Genomic DNA, 19,210 nt, shown 5'->3' on the forward strand with positions numbered 1-19,210 from the left:
CTGTTTCACAAAATTACATAAAATAAGCTATTATTGGTATTTTGCTCTAACTAAAATTTGATTAAAGCATTTCAACAATAAATAAATACATACTGGAGAATACTGTCTGAGAAATTGAAGCAACAAGAGGTGAATTAGGTATGTGTTGTCCATTGTTCAAATGTATTATTTGATATAAATACGGAGACATCCAAAATTATAAGAACATTCAAACTTTCATGTATAATTAAAGGTTAAAAATTACATTACCCATCATACAAACACTATGCATTGATTTACACACATGCCTTGGTTTATTTAGTACCAGACTTTAATTTCATATTTTCTTTCCCAATACGACTACAGTCCTTTGCAGGGCAAAGCGTTCCGGTGTATATTTATCTGAAGCCACTTTACATTACAAACTTGTAGCTTGCGTAACGTCACAGCATGAGCAAACTCGATGAGCTCAGCCTGCAGTTAGTCTGGTCTTTAGTTCTGTACTCGATTTCCCGCTTTCAACCTGACGGCGCGAGAACTGTACTTTGCAGTGGAGGAAAAGTATAGAGGTGAGATGCTATATTTGCAGGGGCGCGCAGCTGTATGTGGGGTACCGGTTCTCTGTATATATAGGATGGTAATGAGACTGTTATGCACCGGTGCAATAGGATAATGTGTACGCTGTTTTATAATTATTTGGCCATCTCCGTGTTGTAAATTGATTCAGTGTTGTTACCCTCTCCCACAACAGGCTAAAAATAAATACTTTTGTGTTGTGTAGGGTGATTTACTACATTACTGACACTGACAACCTCAAAGTGCTTTCTATTTTCACCTGCACTATATGGTGGTAGGCTATCGCTGGTACATAATAATATACTACATATATGTGATTCCACTAAATAAAAACACTGTTTTTGCAGTGATCCTTTTTAGCCTTGTCTTCCTTGGATTCTGATCTCTTATATTTTTATGGGAAACAATATTCAAAACTGAAATGTGCTGGAGTACTTGTAATAACAAAAATGCATTGGTGAAAGCTGTCAGTAATGTGTGTACATATGCTGCTGCTGCTGGGGGTAATTTATATAATACAGATTTATTCCTGACACGAAAAACAGCTGACTAGCTTGAGCAGTTTCAGTGTTTAAAGGGATAGTCTACACCAGAATTTTTATTGTTTAAAAATATAGATAATCCCTTTTATTACCCATTCCCTAGTTTTGTATAACTAACACAGTTATATAAATACACATTTTACCTCTGATTAGCTTGTATTTAAGCCTCTGCAAACTGCCCCCTTATTTCAGTTCTTTTGACAGACATCCATCAGAGCTGACTCACTGGAACTCCATGTGTGTGAGCACAGTGTTATCTATATGACACACATGAACTAACACCCACTAGTGTTAAAAAACTGTCAAAATGCCCTGAGAGAAGAGGCGGCCCTCACAGGCTTAGAAATTAGCATATGAACCTCCTAGGTTTAGCTTTCAACTAAGAATACCAAGAGAACAAAGCAAAATTGGTGATAAAAGTAAATTGGAAAATTGTTTAAAATGACATTCTCTATCTGAATAATGAATGTTTATTTTGGACTAGACTGTCCCTTTAACCCCTTTGATGTAAAGGATGATACACCATCCTTTGGTGGGGTCCCCCTTCTGGTCTGGATCCTCGGGACCCCCTTCTGCACTGCAGCCAGTTGAGGAGACTTTGGTCTCTTGCCATTGCTAGCTAAGGGCAAAAGGAGTGATGTCACCATATTTGCGATGACATCATAGGACACAAGTTAATACAGGGATTTCCTTGTTAATGGGTATGTGTCTGGGGAGCCCATATTTCCTCTTTTGTACAACTTATTGGAACAAGAGGTCCTGGCAATAATCTGCAGCTTCACTTAAAGGGACTCAACATTTTCTTTCATAATTCAGATAGAGCATACATTTTAATACGATTTTCCAATTTACTTCTAATATTATTATTTATTTTACCTACATTCATGTAATTTAGCTCTGAAATTGTGGATTCTATAATTATCAGAGCTGGAAAGGCATATATCTCAAGGCAAACATTGCTACATATCTTTTCTTATTTGGCTTTAGCAGATTATAGCTGAAAAACAATGTTCTTTATTCTGACATAATGTGGTTAGCCTTGTCTGCAGATTTAAAGGGACAGTATACCCAACAACTTTCTCTCCTTTAATTCGTTCCCAATTATCAATTTTACCTGTGGAGTGCATATTAATTGTTTACAAATAGCTCCTTAGCCTTTATATTGGTACTTGAAATAGCTGATTTAGCCTATAGTATACCTACCTATACTGAACGTTTCTATACCTAAATATAGGCTATTTAGTAACTATGTAAACACAGACAGCAGAAGAAATTAGTGAGAGGTGGAAGCTCTAAAATGTTAATTTTTCACTTGTTCTTTCTAAGTATTGAACAGAGACAGATATAAGAATGGGAAGCATTTGAGTGATTCGATAACAAGCTTAGCCTATTTTGATGGGCTGTGGTTTCAAATAGCAAATACAGCTATTTCTTTTGCAAAAATAAGCATAAAATAGCAATTTCTCATGCATTTTTATACACTGCAGCTGGTATAACAAGTCATGGGGAACACATTCAGGGAAAAACAATTTTACAGTGATTTGTCCCTTTAAGTCCAAATTGGCTCCTTTAAAGGGACAGTTTACTCAAAAATGTTCTCCCCTTTACTTTGTTCCCAATGATCCACTTTACCTGCTGGAGAGTATTAAATTGTTTACAAGTATTTCCATTAACCTTATATTGGCGTTTTAATTAGTTTATTTAGCCTATGGTATCCCTACCTATTCTAAAAGTTTTTGGCCTCAAGGCCAATCTGTGTTAACACAGCCAGTAGAAGAAATACACTCCCAGTGGGTTATAGAAGAGATACGGTAATAAAATGTTTTTTTTTTTTTTTTATTATATCTTTTTATTATTTTATATGCTTACAATTACATATATATAAGGACAAGGACATTCAATATCTATGTTACACAGTTTCCATAATTCTTCGTCCTTGTCTTTCCTAACAGATTCACTTATAGTCAACATTCTTGAAATTCCCCTTTTGTTGCACCATCTAGTAATCTGAGGGGCAACAAACAAAAAAAGAAAAGAAAGAAAAAGAAAAAAGAAAAGAAAAAGGGAACACTAAAATAAATACAATGCGGGCTTGCCAGAGGATACTTAGAATCCTTTCATGCATATCCTCATATTTGTTTCAAGCGTGGCCGAGGGTGGAGGGGGGAGCCCATACAGTCCAGAGAGATCTATCTTACGGGGTATTTTATAAGAGTCTACTCCAATTATTCGGTAGCTCATTATTAATTATCCAAGATTTAACTGTGTTAGATCTAACTAAGGGTTTAATAATTTGAAGTTGGGTGCTTAGCGGCTGGGCTTCAATTATTTTTAGCCATTTACAAAAGAACCTCTTGATAGGTTTCTCCGCATCGCTACAAATCTCATATTGCTCCAATATCATTTGGTTCATCATCTCTTTTACAAATTGCCTAACACTGGGTACTTTTGGTGATTTCCAATTAGCTAATATCAGTGCTCTCCCTTGGAGAAGTGCTGTATTGATCAAGTAAGGATTCTCATGCCAGTCTATTCCCTTATATAAGAGAAGCACCATTTTACTATTTATTTGGAGTTTTTGGTTTAGCCACTTATTAAGCCAGTATATTATCTGCTGCCAGAATTGGCAAATTTTTGGGCAGCTGTAAAGACAATGTTCCAAGTCTGCGTCTTTGGCACTACATTTATAGCAAACTATCTCCATATTATTATACCATCTTGCTATTTTTTTAGGAGTTATATATAACTGGTTAATTATCTTAAAGTGTGACTCTCTCCAAGTAGTAACCTTGGTTGTCTTGACTACTATCCTAAGACTATCTGATAGTTCTGCCCTTGTTTGTAGAGGATATAGTCTCCCCCATTTGTTTTCCAGTGACTGAAATTGTGTTTCTATTTTACATTCCATTTGGAAGTTATAAATCAGCCTAATTGCATATTTCTTCTGTGCGAAAATTCTGATCACTTTATCTAGCCCTCCTAGGGACCAATCTTTCCCATGCCTGCCTAGTTGTTCATTGTAGAAATGCCTAATTTGTAGATAGGCAAAAAAATCTGTCTTATGCAGCAGATATTCCCTACTTAATTCTTCAAACGATTTGATTATATGTATTGCATTATCCTCAAGCTGTACCAGATTAATAATGCCCTTCCTGCGCCATCTATGGAAAACTCCATATCCGCTACATCCTGGGTTGAATTTCGGATTCCCTAAGATCGGCAGATATCTGGATATACACATATTAACTCCTATTAATTTACCTAGTTTATGCCAGGCCACTATTACGTTGTTAAACGTTGACCTCTGCAAGATTCCTTTTGGGAGATTTTTTATCTCACAATGTAGAAGTGCTTTGAGCACATATGGGGCACATATATCTGCCTCTAATGCTCCACATGTCACGAAATCCCCCTCAATAATCCAATCCATAGCATATTTCGCTACAGCAGCTAGATTATAAAGTTGGAGGTTAGGTAACGCTAATCCCCCAGCTTTAAATGGGAGAGTTAGTATATCTGCTGAACATCTTGTTTTTCCTCCCGCCCATATAAACTTGCTGCACATCCTATTGAACCTAGCACGATCTTTCTGTTTGACTATAATGGGAATATTCTGCATGAGATATAAGATACGCGGGAAGATTATTGTCTTAATTAACGTCACTCTAGCTGTAATATTTATAGGCAGCTCTCTCCATCTTTTACAGTCTGCGATACATTTATCCAGACATGGGGTAATATTCTTGTCATACCAATGTTTCGGGTTTTTAGTAATGATTAGACCTAGATACTTAATCTGATCTACTTCTCTAAAGGGACATCCTTTGTGATTCTGATTTACACCTCGAAGCCACATAATTTCTGATTTGTCTACATTCACTTTATACCCTGAAAATGAGCTAAAGTGACTTATAATCTTTAAAAGTTGCTTAATACTCTTTGGGGTATCTGAGATAAATAGTAAAAGATCATCTGCAAATAGCGATAGAACTATCTTCTGTTGGAAAATTTTGATACCTTCTAATTCTTTCCTTAACCTAATGGCTAATGGTTCTATTGAGAGGTTAAAAAGCATGGGTGATAGTGGGCACCCTTGTCTTGTGCCTTTTTTAAGCGTAATATCTGGTGTAGTTTCATTATTAATAATTAGATTGGATGTCGGGTTCCTATATATGAGTTTTATAAAAGACTCAATATTTCCTTGCACTCCGAACTTCTCTAGTACTGTAAATAGATGATCCCAGGTTATGGCGTCGAAGGCTTTTTCAGCATCTATCGCCAATACAGCTTGATCTGACATATCTTTACTTGGGTTTTGTTTAGCCTCTTGAAAGCATTGATCTAGGGTAATAAGTACTTTTCGAATATTTCTAGCTGGATTACGCCCAGTCATGAAGCCTACTTGGTCAATATGGATAATTTTATGTAAACATTTTTTAAGTCTATTAGCTACTATAGTAGTTAAAATCTTATAGTCGCTGTTCAGCAGTGAAATCGGTCTATAAGATCCAGGGTTTTCCGGATCTCGACCTTTTTTCAGGATTAATGTGATAGAGGATGCCGAAAAATATTTAGAATGCATTTCCCCTTTTAAGAAGTAGCTATTAAAAAGATTGGTAAGAGTGGGCGTAATCTCAGCGGATAACAATTTATAAAATTCGGCTGGTAACATATCCGGGCCCGCTGCCTTATTACTTTTTAACTGATTTATCGTCTGCGTTACTTCCTCCTCCGAAATCGGAAGATTCAGCCTATCTCTGTCTATCTTTCCGAGTTTCTCAGTTTTTATTTGCTCCCAGAATTCTAATTTACACTGAGTATCTACTGAGGTATTAGTATAGAGTTCTTTAAAATATTTGAACATTGCTTCCTTCACCTCCTTGGTCGTACTTACTCTATGTGGACCTACTTTAATAGCTGTTATATAGTTTCTTTGTCTCTGCATTTTAGTTAATCTAGCTATGTATTTGGCGGATCTTCCGTATAGACCTCTATATTTAGCCTTATCTTTCTTATCTTGCTGTATAATCAATTGTTTTGCAAATATCTCTTTCTCCTGTTTACTATTCTGATATTTAAGCCAGGTCTGAGGGTTAGCATTGCTTATGTATGCTATATATGTGTTTTTAAGTTGATTATTTAATTGGGACTCACGCTCCCTATTTTTCTTCTTCCATTTGCACATGTAAGCTTTAATAACTCCTCTGAAGTATGCTTTGGCTGCTTCCCAATATATCTCACATTTACCTATGGAGCCTCTGTTGTAATATTTATATTCCTTCCATTTTTCTATAATATAATTATTGAAATGTATATTATATACTAAGTGTCTTGGAAAACTGAGTCTATTAACCCCCCCCCCTAATCTGAGCTATATTCTGGAGTTCTAATGATATAATTGCGTGGTCGGAAATACTTATCTCTTTAATGTCAGTTTTCAAATTCAAGCCTAACATATTTTCTGAGATTAAAAAAAAATCGATTCTTGAGAGGGTCTTAAATGTTTTAGATAGACATGAGAATGCACGGGTATCAGGGTTTTGCCTTCGCCATATGTCCTGTAATCTAAGTCCTTTCATGAAATTTTTAAAGAGTCTACCTTCTTTTTTAATATTCCTAGTTTGACTGCATTTAAGCCTATCTAATAGGGGTACAGGCGTCAAATTAAAATCCCCCCCTACAATAATGTTCTTCCCTATATATTTGATCAATTTGTTATTCAATCCTTCCCAGAATTCCTCATCCATTTTGTTTGGGCCATAGACGTTACAAATCACTACATTTAGATTATCCATTTGTACCTCCAAAATTATAAATCTCGCCTGGCTGTCTATTTCTTGCTTTATAATTTGGTATTCAGTATGCTTGTTAAAGAGAATAGCTACCCCTTTTTTCCTACCACAATATGGTGATGTTATTACTTCCCCCACCCATTTACTCTTTAGTTTCTCAGCTTCAGTGGGCTTTAAATGCGTCTCTTGTAATAGTACAACACTTGGCTTGAGTTTTCCTAGTTCTTTTATAATTAATTTTCTCTTTGTAGGTGAAGTAATTCCACCTACATTCCAAGATAAAAAGCTAATTTTCTCTGTCATCCTCTTTTTTTTTTTTTTTTTTTTTTTTTTTTTTGAAGCTGAAGCCCTCTTATCAGGGATATGGGCTTCTCTACTTTTGCAACTACTCCCACCTTCACCCTCTGCCACGCCAGACCACCACATCCTGCACGAAAAAACTATAAAATCAAATAATATAATAAAAGAAACAAAAACAGTGTTCCACATAGCATTCCATAGAGCTTTCACATAATAACTAAAAACATCAAAAACCACAACTTGTTTGGTCATCATGTTACCTTTACAGTATTTCTATTAAGCTAAAATAATATCACAAACCCTGTTCTTGGCAAAACTCTTTAGCCTCTGTAGCTGTCAGAAGAGTCCTTACTGCACCGTTCATTTCTACACATATTTTGGCTGGATAAATCATCCATGCTGACCGTTTAGCTTCAATAAGCTTGGTGCAGTAGGGAGCCATCTCACGCCTCTTATTAGCTGTTTCCGCTGAGAAGTCTTGGAATAGGAAGATCCTACTGTTAGCTATCCTAAATTCTTGTTGTTTGCGATAATGTCTGAATATATTAACCTTATCTTGAAAATTCAGCACTTTAATCATGATAGGTCTGCCTTTTAATTGTTCCTGATCTTCTCTCCTGCTGCCTATTCTATGTGCCCTTTCTATCTTTATCGGTAGCTCCTCCAACGGTATCCCTAAACTTTGTGGCAAAGTTTTAGAAGCAAATATAATTAGGTCTTTGAATTCGCTAGACTCTGGGAGCCCCACTATCTTGATGTTATTCCTGCGGGCTCTATCTTCCAGGTCTTCAATTTTATTTTGCATGGCGAGCATCTGTTTACTGTGTTGATGGGCTGTCTGATCTACATTATGTACCTGGTCTTCTACACTTGATATCCTTAATTCTACTTCATTTAGCCTACTGGCAAATTGTCTTATTTCATGGGATAAAATAGAAATTTCTTGTTTTATGTTGTTAAATTGTGGTAATAATAGATCTGAAATCTGCTGCAGGAGACCTTGTGGGTCTGGTACATTTATATGTGAGTCATCTAGGTTGATTTCTGTCAATACATCTGTACTTTTATTGGAGTTTTTTTTATCTTTAATTTTGGGGGGCATGGCTGGAGATTTTGTTTTAATATATTTGTCCATATATAAGAAAGTATGTAATGAGAAGAAAAAAAAAGAAAAAAGACAGTCTTCGTGTTAAATGTCCGTATAGGATAGTGCAATATCTCTGTCTCTCCTACCCTAATGACTTGGGGAGAATAAGGATCCTATTTACCAGGATCATTTGTGTCCAAATTATATTGTGTCAGTGCTTATAGGTGTGATCAACAGTGAAAACAGCAAACCTTTGGTCAGTATACTCTGCTGGCCAGATTGTGTGTGTTTTTTTTTTTTTTTTTTTTTTTTTTTGAGAGTGAGAAAAAAAAAAAAAGAAAACAGTGTATAAGTGCTATCAAGAGAAGAGAGAGAGACAAGTGAAAAAAAGGAAAGAAAAGGAAAATATAGAGAGAAAGAGAAGAGAAAAAAAAAAAACGACAAAGCAAAGAGAGACCCCCTTTAAACTTGCCTTGCCCCTACCAGTCTGATTCTTTATCTATACAGATTTACTTATTTTAGACCTTATTGAACTTAATATCTCAGAGCCCTATAGCCCTGCTTTATCTGTTAAGGTGTATACAGCCCCTCTATAATAACTTCACAACCTAAGCAGTAGAGCACATCAGCCTAAACCTTTACAAGCTGCTATCTAATGAGTTTTTATACTTGCTCACCAGAAAGAGCTTTTACCTCTTATGCATATATAACCTCTTCATAAACTTGTTAGAGATACCATATAATATCGATATATATAAATTGCATTACTTCAATATACATCACAGTAGTATAGCAAAATGTCTCTTTCAATAAGGCACACCAGAGAACAAGGAAAAGAGGATATCATTAAAGGAAACAGAAAGTCTGTTTTCTAGGGAGGCGCCCTCTTTTCTTTTGGGTGACTTCTTTCTCTGGGCTTCTAAACCTTAATATTGGTCTCCATAGGTTATAGGGTCCTTAGAATCCTTATAACAGTTCTGACAGGCAATCCCCTGTGTCTTGGATGTTGCTTACTCTGGGGCTTACAGGGTAGTTCTTCCTTCCCAACTCTCTAGCCCGCTACCATCTAACAGGGCCTGTCCTTTTACCACATACTGATGCACGGGTCAACTCCACGAACTGCCCTTTTAAATAGAATCCTTTGAAGATGGGTTTAAATAGAATCCTTTGAAGATCCCGCACCCCCTGGAGTTTAATATAGTCCAATAAAGTCTCTTTGGCCAAGACTACCACTGCTGACCCCTGTAACCAGGCAGGACTAGTCTGCTGTGGATTCTGGTCTTGCCTAATTCACTTTATCGCACTCCCCGGTGGTCAAAACTTTTACACTTCCAACTGTTTAAAAATATCAGTTACAAGCCCACCCGGGGATAAACATATATGACATACCTCAGCAGCTTTTAACCAGTACTTGCGCTTACTGTCGATTGTCCTCCTGGGGGTGCCTGGGCCGTGCTTACTGCTGTTGTCCCGCAATTCTGTATGTTGGACCGCTTTTTCCTCCTCACTGGTGGCTTCTTATTTAGGAATTTTCCTGTTCAGGTTCGCAGCCCTCCTACCAGCTCTGAGAACTTCTGGTGTCGCTCTCTCCTTGTACCGGCTTGTGATCGCTTTGCCTCCCAGTATCCTGTCCAATGGATCTCCCGGCAGGATTCCTAATGCTCCAAACAGGTGGCCGTGGCGAAGTCGGCCAAAAACGCCTGCCGTAGACTTCCGGCGCCTGCAAACCACAGATGCTAGTTTGCACGCCCGATCTGGAACCACTATCCTCCAAACAAGGGCTTTAGGCGCTGCGGTGCTTGAACTCTAGCTTAGGGTGCTCCGACGGCGTGCAAGCTGCCGTCTCCTCTAAGCTCCGCCCCGGAAGTCAATAAAATGTTAATTTTCCATTGTTCTCTCCAAGTATTGGTGATTAGTTTAAGGAAAGATCTAAGATAAAGAAGCAGGTATTTGTACACAATGTGATAAAGTAATGAGATCTGATTATACCTACAAGCTCAACCCATTTTATTAGGTCGTGGCTTCAAAACACAAAATCAGCTAATTCATATACACAAATAAACCTTAAAAAATAAATCTCATACATTTTATACTCTGCAGCTGGTAAAAAAAAAAAGTAATTGGAAACAGATTAAAGAGACAGTCAAGTCCAAAAAAAAGTTAATGTTTCACATAGGGCATGTAATTTTAAACAACTTTCCCATTTACTTTTATCACCAATTTTGCTTTGTTCTCTTGGTATTCTTAATTGAAAGCTAAACCTAGGAGGTTCATATGCTAATTTCTTAGACCTTGAAGGCCGCCTTTAATCTAAATGCATTTTGATAGTTTTTCACCGCTAGAGGGCATTAGTTCACGTGTTTCATATAGATAACATTGAGCTCATGCACGCAAATTTACCATGGAGACAGCTCTGATTGGCTAAAATGCAAGTCTGTCAAAAGAACTGAAATAAGGAGGCAGTCTGCTGAGGCTTAGATACAAGGTAATTACAGAGGTAAAACGTGTATAATTAGAACTGTGTTGGTTATGCAAAACTGGGGAATTAAGGGATTATCTATCTTTTAAAACAACATAAATTCTGGTGTTGACTGTCCCTTTAATTCTCACTATAGTAATATATCCTACAACTCCTCATTTGAAAGGCTGAGGTCCCCACCTGGCTGCAACTGCTAGCCTCATTTTGTTGATGATATTAGACTCATAGAGCCATATTTTTCTGAACTAATAAAACATATTAGGAATCAAAAGGGAGAAGTGGTTGAGTTTAAAAATATATTTTGGGAAATTATGTATAGAATTTTTTTTGTAAATATTTTTTGCTACACTGGGTTAGTTAGGAAAACATGCATATATTTTCAAAATAGTTTAAAGTGATGGTAAAAAACTGAAAACTAATATGAAATCCTTGTTGCTAAATGTGTATACTGGTACTTTTTCTTTAGCGTGCCATTGTTCCTGAAAGGGTTAAAAATCTTCTGTACTTATTACAAGCCCCCACCAATGCCGGCCTACTTTAGAAGAAGTTTTCAAGCGGTGACATATGCACTGCTCATCCAATGTTTTGTGCTTGCCATATGGGAAGAAAGGGTCTAAATACTGTCCTGACAGCAATTTTAAGGTACCAGTGACTCCCTGGTGCTTCGGTTTGTTGTATGATGTAATATACATTATTTGTTTTTGTACAGGTGTATCAGAGGCTTATATGTGTTTATATCTGACACACAGAAAACTGCTTGAAGTGATAGGGAATTGGGATAAATATCTGTACAGAGCTAATACTTATATGCTATAGGGATGCCTTAGGAATGATGACAATTGCATATGTTGTATTTGTTTTAGACCTTAGGGTTAATGCCGATATCTTTGTTTTATTTCCAGACAGTATCACCTGAGTTTGCATCACTTTTTGCCGTAGACAATGCAGTTCACAAGCCGACAAAAGTTGCGACTCAACACAAAACTGACAGGAGACCGGAAAAGTACCCTGTATCCTTACAGTCTACAATTTTACCAACAGCCACCCACTGAAAATATTTCCCTCACAGAGTTTGAAACTTTCGCTATTGAGCGATTAAAACGTAAGTTTGCATTTAATTTTTCTACTAAAATGTAACTTTGATAAATACTTATTTTATAACGTGGCTTGACAAATACTGGTTGCCATAGTGTGTGATAAAAGTACCTCTAGCTGCTGCAAAATACCCTGTTGCTGGGCTCCTGCAAAACTTGGACGTCCAGCACATCTCTCCTCATAGGCTAGTACAACTATCCCTGCCATTAAAGGGACATGAAACCCAAAAAAATTCTTTCATGATTCTGATAGAGAATGCAATTTTTAAAAAGTTTACAATTTATTTATATTATCAAATTTGCTTTGTACTCATGTTGTTATTTGTTGAAGAGATATCTATATAGGTAGAGTGCACATCTGGAGCACTGTGTGACAGAAAATAGTTCTGTCATCTAATGTTCTTGCTAATGTATTACATTGTAGCAAAACTGCTTTCATATAGAGCTGCAGACACCTGCACATTCCTGAACTTACTTTCCTGCTCTTCAACAAAAGATAATATGAAAATAAAGAACATTGGATAATAGAAGTACATTGGAAAGTTGTTTAAAAATTGTATGTTTTATCTTAAAGGGACAGTATACTGAAAAATAGTTTTTCCCTTAATGTGTTTACAATTGCTTTTTTTACCAACTGCAAAGTAAAAAATGTATGAAAATTAGCTTTTTAATTTTTTTTGGTGTATATTAAAGCTCTGATTTTGTGTTTTGAAGCCACAACCTAATAAAATGGGTTGAGCTTGTAGGTATAATCAGATCTCATTACTGTGCACATATACCTGCTTCTTTATCTTATATCTGTCCATAAAACAATCACCAGTTCTTGGAGAGAACAATGGAAAATCAACATTTTATTACCTTATCTCTGCTATATCCCACTGGGAGTGTAATTTCTTCTGCTGGCTGTGTTTATAAAGCTTATCTATAGCTTGGACCTGCGGCCACAAACTTTCAGAATAGGTGGGGATACAACATGCTAAATCAACTATTTAAAATGCCAATATAAGGGTAAAGGAGCTACTTGTAAACAATTTAATAAACTCCAGCAGGTAAAGTGGATCATTGGGAACAAATTAAAGGGGAGAACATTTTTAAGTAAACTGTCCCTTTAATTGTGAATTTTTTAGGGGTTTTATGTCACTTTAATTGTCATGCTGTTATAGAGGGAGGCAGTGTGTTGCGTGAGTGAGAATTTTGTATGTAGGTTAGAAGATCAAGTGATTAAATCGTTATTGTATGTGTATTTGTGTGCAGCTTATCTTTTAGATACCCTTTAGTAGTTTTTTGTGTGCAGCAATCATAAACTTAAAGGGACATTGTACACTTGATTTTTCTTTGCATAAAGGTTTTGTAAATTATCCATTTATATAGCCCATCTGTGAGTGTTTTTGCAAGACTGTATAGTTTTGCTTACTTTTAAATAACATTGTGCTGACTCCTAACCAAGCCCCAACGTTTTAGATGTATACTGATGTCTACAAACTCCTGGTTGTGTAATGGTTCTTTTCATATGTAGTGGAGGGGCGTAGGGGAGTCCCAGCCTAACCTCATCAACAGTGCTAAACTATAAGATTCTAAGTAAGTTTTTAAAAGATTTTATACTGGATTTTTATGTCCGTATCTGCATCTTCTTATAGTATAGTAGTGTCTATTACATGCAGTTATATGACAATTTGTGTATACTGTCCCTTTTAACTTTTGCTAATTTTGTTTCTAATAAAAACCAGAAACGTTTTTTTGTGTCACTTTTGTTTGCTTCTGTTCACTCAATATTTTAAAACTTTTTTTTGAACAGGTTTGCCCTGGCACAAAACCAAGTTTAAAAAGTTTTTTTAAGTAAATAATGTGAGGTGTGTGTAATAACGAACTGCATAATCTTTAGTTTCAGACATTACACTTCATCACTGTATACATTTTTCCTTTTTCAGTTCTTAAAACTTTGGAGAACCTTGGTGTAAGTTACGTGAAGGGCTCTGAGGATTATAATAAAAAGCTGGAGCAGGAAATGCGAAAACTCAAATTTCCCTACAGAGTAAGTAAAGCATATCGTACTCTATTCCTTTTTTTTCTGGATTACCAAATTTGCTGGCTCCTAGATTTTGGACATATTTGTCAAGCCCTGAGGTAACTAGCTAGTGAAGATCTCTCAGCCAGATGTTTCTTATGACACATTTCAGGAAGGAACTCAGATTCATTGGCAAATGTATTAAACCAGACAGATTTGGTGACAGACAGAAACATTCCTTTTGGATATAAATGTACCCCCATCTGTCCAGGACCAGCAGTTGCCAGGCAGATTTTCTTAAAGGAGTCTGTCGTCATTTCACTCAGTATTGGAAGACTCCAGTGATGGCCACAAGATCTGCTCACATGTTGGAGAGGTTTGTTAGTTGCTCTCCTTTCCCAGAAGAGTATGAAATAGATGCTTTAGGGAATCTATGAACTAAAAAGAATACTGAGAGGCCATATACATATTTTAGTATATAATTTGGAAAAAAAATGTAATAGCTTGTGAAATGTCTGTCCTACTAGATCTGCTTGCTCAACTATAAGTGCTTTTGTTGCCCCTAGATTCTTCCCATTCACAATAACAAATCATCCACAAAGTGGTAGATCACATAATCTCACAGGAGGGCTGTTGAAGTGTATAGTGCATAAAAATCACCTATCATATGTTGCATCACTCACTACAGAGTTCTAAACTCGCACTGGAAGCATCATCGGCATAAAAACTGGGCTTTGGAAGCTTCATGAAATGTAGTGAACTATGGAGCGATGAATCACACTGCACAATCCGCACAATCTGGCATTCAGACTAATCTGGGTGTGGTGGATGGCAGGAGACTGCTACCTTCTGGAATGCATAGTACCTACTGTAAAGTTTGATGGAGGAGGGATAATGGTTTGGTGCTGTTTTTCAGGGTTTGGGCTAGGCCCCTTAGTTTTTAGTTAAGGGCCATCTTAATGGCAAGATACAAAGACATTATAGACAATTGGGTGCCTCCAACTTTTCCACAAAGCGAGGTCCATAAAGACATGGTTTGACGAGTTTGGAGTTAAAGTACCTGAGTGGCCTGCACAGAGCCCTGCCCTCAACCCCACTGTACACAATTTTTTTGGATGAATTGAAACACTGATTGCAAGCCAGGTCTTGTTCAACATCACTGTCTGACCTCACAAATGCTGTTTTTCCTCCAAATTATTATTATTATTATTATTATCAGTTATTTGTAGAGCGCCAACAGATTCTGTAGCGCTATTTGTCAAGCCCTACCATAAACCAATAAGCTCTGTTTGAAGGATGCAGACACAGGCAAGTAAATGGCCAGTATGAAGCTAGAGACTCTCTGACATAAGTCGGTCCCATCAAATTTTCATTTCTACATTACCTGTCTTCTACTATAATGTTCATGGTGCAGCAGTAATGTGCAGATCTTGTCTAATTCTTACTTATGGAAAGGTATAAATTCTCACACTGCTATATGCCTAATATGCATCAAACAAAAACCTTTCTCATGCTGTTATCACAAATTGATAAGTGGAAGCTGAAAGCAGGATGACAGTGAGGTTAGAGTGGTGTCTCGCATGAAAGCTCTGCTTCATCCAAGATGATTTTTATTTTGGCTCCAAGATGTATTAAATTCTTTTGTTCTGTCAGGCAGTGAACAATTCCATGTCACTCATACTATATATACAGTTGAAGTCAAAAGCTAATTAGTCAACTGCATTGAAGTCCAAGATGTTACTAATCTTAATATCCACTATCTTGATTGTACCCAATGTAACAGCAAAATATGATCTGTATTTCAATATCCAACAACCACAATATAACTTTATGATTAGCAACAAGCAAGCTATACAATTGTAGTTTATTTCTACATACAAAGAACACAAAAACAAAAAACCCATGTTGCAACTAAAAGGCAGAATTTAATAGAGATGTAAAAGGTTGCTTTTCGTAAACAAGGGAGTAGGCGGTACTGCACACAATGCAGCATGCACACATTTGCGTTCAGAGCAACATCACATTATTTGTATTTAATTCATTGTATTTTGCATTCCTTTTTCAGCTTAACTCTATAAATTAATAAATCAAGTTTTATTTTCTCTAAGGCTCTGCAGGAAGACATCAACGATGACGTGTATGATCAAAGGAGGAAAGACCATATTTCTCATTTTATACTGCGCCTTGCCTACTGCCAGTCGTAAGCTTCTATTATTATATATAGTTTGTTTTTTTTAACCGCTAAACATTAGGAATTTTAGGTGTTTATTTCTTTGTGACTTTCTTCTTTCCTTCCATTAGTGTTGTGTGTTTTATTTGAGACGTGTGGTACAGCTAATCGCTAGCCATACTGCCACCACTGCTTCAGCTGCTGTTATAGGTGTGACAGGTTAAAAAGTGCAACAGCTGCTGAAGCACAGTTGTCTACTGCAGACAGTATGACTTCTGAGTGGCTGTGCTGCTTAGGAATGAAAACTTGAGTGAGCTAGTGCACATGGGATATAAATGTGTTTGAAGCACTGTAATCAATATGATATATTGAATTTATCTTTACGGATTGCTTTTCCTTTAATTTCTATATACTGTTTTTATGCATTTAGTTTAAAAACGTTATAGAATCGTATACCCAAGGGTTTTAACTTTTGCACATTATTGTTTATTGAATTATTGATTTCTTTGTGTATGATGTATTTTTATCCCTTAGGTAATGAGTTGTAATCCTAAAATCTAACATATATGTGATATTTTTCATGATGGTATATTGTTTAAGAAGCAACATTATTTTATTAATACATTTTAATGAATGTAGATTTATTTAATCAATTCAACTTTTTTCTACATACACAGTTGCAGAAAAAAGTAGTATAAATGCAAAAAGTTATGCAAATGAAGTATCTGTATAGAGATATATATATATTATCTGTTGGGAACAATTTACTTTACCATATTCTAATTTGCTTAAAGGTAAATTAACCCCTTCACTACCAGAAATTTCAGAGAAAAACTTGCCCAAAGTACCAGAGAATTTTTTGCATTTTTGCTATTACTCTGTTTAAACAAAAATAGAGCCTTTGTTTTTTTTATTTACCTATGGAAAAATATTTATTTTTAATTAGACAACACAATGTATTACTCTAGTATATTTGATGCACTATTTTGCCACCAAATACAATAATAAAAAATAAATAAATCGTTGTTGTTTGCAAACTTAGAGTTTCTCACTAAAATTATTTACACACAACTACAGCAGTCATAAGAAAAATAGTTGTAAAAGCTTTTCTGGGATACCCTTTGTTCAGAAACGTCATCCCAGACATGCTAGTCTGCCAATAACAAATAGTTTTTTTTAAACTTTTTTTATTTTTTTTATTTTAGTTTTAATAACTCATTGTTTCTGTAGTGTAGTGGCCCACCTCCGTCCTTGAAGTGATTGATGGTTACCACCTCCCCCTCCAAACATACTTTTTTTGTAGTGCATGTCCCCATCCCACCCTCTCCCATGTCACTTTCTGTAACAATTTGGCGTTCTGGCTTCATATAGTAAGGGAGCACGATCAGTTCTCCCTTACTATATGAAGGCAAGATGCCCTTTGCCCCCAGCTGCAGTATCTGCTGTCTAAAGCTGAGGGGTTAAACACAATTTAATTCCCTATAAATAAGTTTCATTAATAAAAGTGAAACATTGCAATATACATTAATTCATTATTTATTTTGCTTGTTTTTGCTGTTAAATGTGTTTTGTCATAAGATTAAATAAAGTTTTCTTTAACAACATTTGTGGAATTCATGTTATTTCGTACCCTTTTAGTTTGACCTTATTTAACTATATATTAGGCCAAATAGGAAATGTCCATCCGGGTGCCTACCCAGTGGCTGAAAAGTGATATAGATGTAAGACTATCCCATCTCATGAAATGAGTTACAGAGAATCAAACAAACAGGCAAAAAGTAGATGAATAATTGTCCATAGAATGGTGATATATAAGCCAGTGGTCAGTCACAGCTGGTCTAACATGTAGAAAATTGGAGTCCAGAATTAGTGTCAGCAAACCCAGAGGTTACAGTATAGTGTACAGGCAGTTAAGATCCAAAAAGCAAGTGAAGCAAGCTAGAACCTAAAACGGGCATCAGACAGAGAGTTGTATAACTGAGCAAATATTTTCTGTTGAGGAATTAATGTATGCAGTAGTGCTATGTGGTTGGAACTGTTGAGACAGGGCATCAGCTTTACTATTCTTAGAAACAAGTATATAAGACAGAATGCATCAACATTAGAGGTGTACACTCCCAGGATGTACCAATGAGGAGGATTTGGTTGCTGAGAACAGGAGCAGTCTAGAATCCTCCTTAAAGGGACAGTTTACTCACCTTTTTCTCACCTTTAATTTGTTCCCAATGATCCACTTTACCTGTTGGAGTGTATTAAATTGTTTACAAGTAGCTACTTTACCCTTATATTGACATTTGAAATAGTTGATTTAGCATGTGGTATCCCCACCTATTCTGAAAGTTTGTGGCTGCAGGTCCAAGCTATAGATAAGCTTTGTAAACACAGCCAGCAGAAGAAATTACACTCCCAGTGGGATATAGCAGAGATAAGGTAATAAAATGTTGATTTTCTATTGTTCTTTCCAAGTACTGGTGATTGTTTTATGGACAGATATAAGATAAAGAAACATGTATACGTACACAATGTGATACAGTAATGAGATCTGATTATACCTACAAGCTCAACCCATTTTATTAGGCTGTGGCTTCAAAACACAAAATCAGAGCTTTAATATACACAAATAAACTTTAAAAAGCTAATTTTCATACATTTTTTTTACTCTTCAGTTGGTAAAAAAAACAATTGTAAACACATTAAGGGAAAATATATTTTACAGTATACTGTCCCTTTAAGGAACTGTAATGCTTTAGTTGCTACCTCTGGACAGTTTGTACAATTTGGTCCTTTACGGTAAAGTTCAGTGAGGGGTGGAGAGAGCTTAGACAGAATATTATGAACAAATCTCCTATAATAATAATAAGCAAACCCTACAAATCTTTGTAATGATGGAGGTAAGATGTGTCATTTTAAATCCTTGTTTAGAATTTGTATATGCAAGTAAGGGTATGCTGTCTTGATGAAAAGAACTCTTCAGTCTGGCAAATATGCAATGGTTTGTGAGGCTCCTGCAAATTGTTATTTTGTATCTATTTTATGGATTGCAGTATAAACTTTTTAAAATGTAGTTATTAATAAATATGATTTTTTATATATATATCTATCTTTGAGTGTTTATTGTTTATGGTTTATTATTGTGTGCTCCATATATGAATTGTAGTCCAATATTGTATATTGTAATAATTTGTA

At 36.0% G+C, this 19,210-nt stretch overlaps 1 protein-coding gene across 1 annotated transcript in view; it reads left to right on the forward strand.

Annotated features, from left to right (window-relative positions):
- Positions 1–494: 494 nt before the first annotated feature.
- PRIM2 (DNA primase subunit 2) overlaps positions 495–19,210 on the forward strand; it is a 513,890-nt gene continuing 495,174 nt past the window's right edge. Inside the window, exons 1-4 of the mRNA XM_053710405.1 lie at positions 495–548; positions 11,658–11,857; positions 13,778–13,881; positions 15,963–16,054. Coding sequence (XP_053566380.1) covers positions 11,698–11,857; positions 13,778–13,881; positions 15,963–16,054 — 356 coding nt within the window. The 5' untranslated portion in view covers positions 495–548; positions 11,658–11,697. The remainder of the gene's footprint in view (positions 549–11,657; positions 11,858–13,777; positions 13,882–15,962; positions 16,055–19,210) is intronic.

Source organism: Bombina bombina, chromosome 4, assembly GCF_027579735.1.
Source record: "Bombina bombina isolate aBomBom1 chromosome 4, aBomBom1.pri, whole genome shotgun sequence".
NCBI classification, from domain to species: domain Eukaryota; kingdom Metazoa; phylum Chordata; class Amphibia; order Anura; family Bombinatoridae; genus Bombina; species Bombina bombina.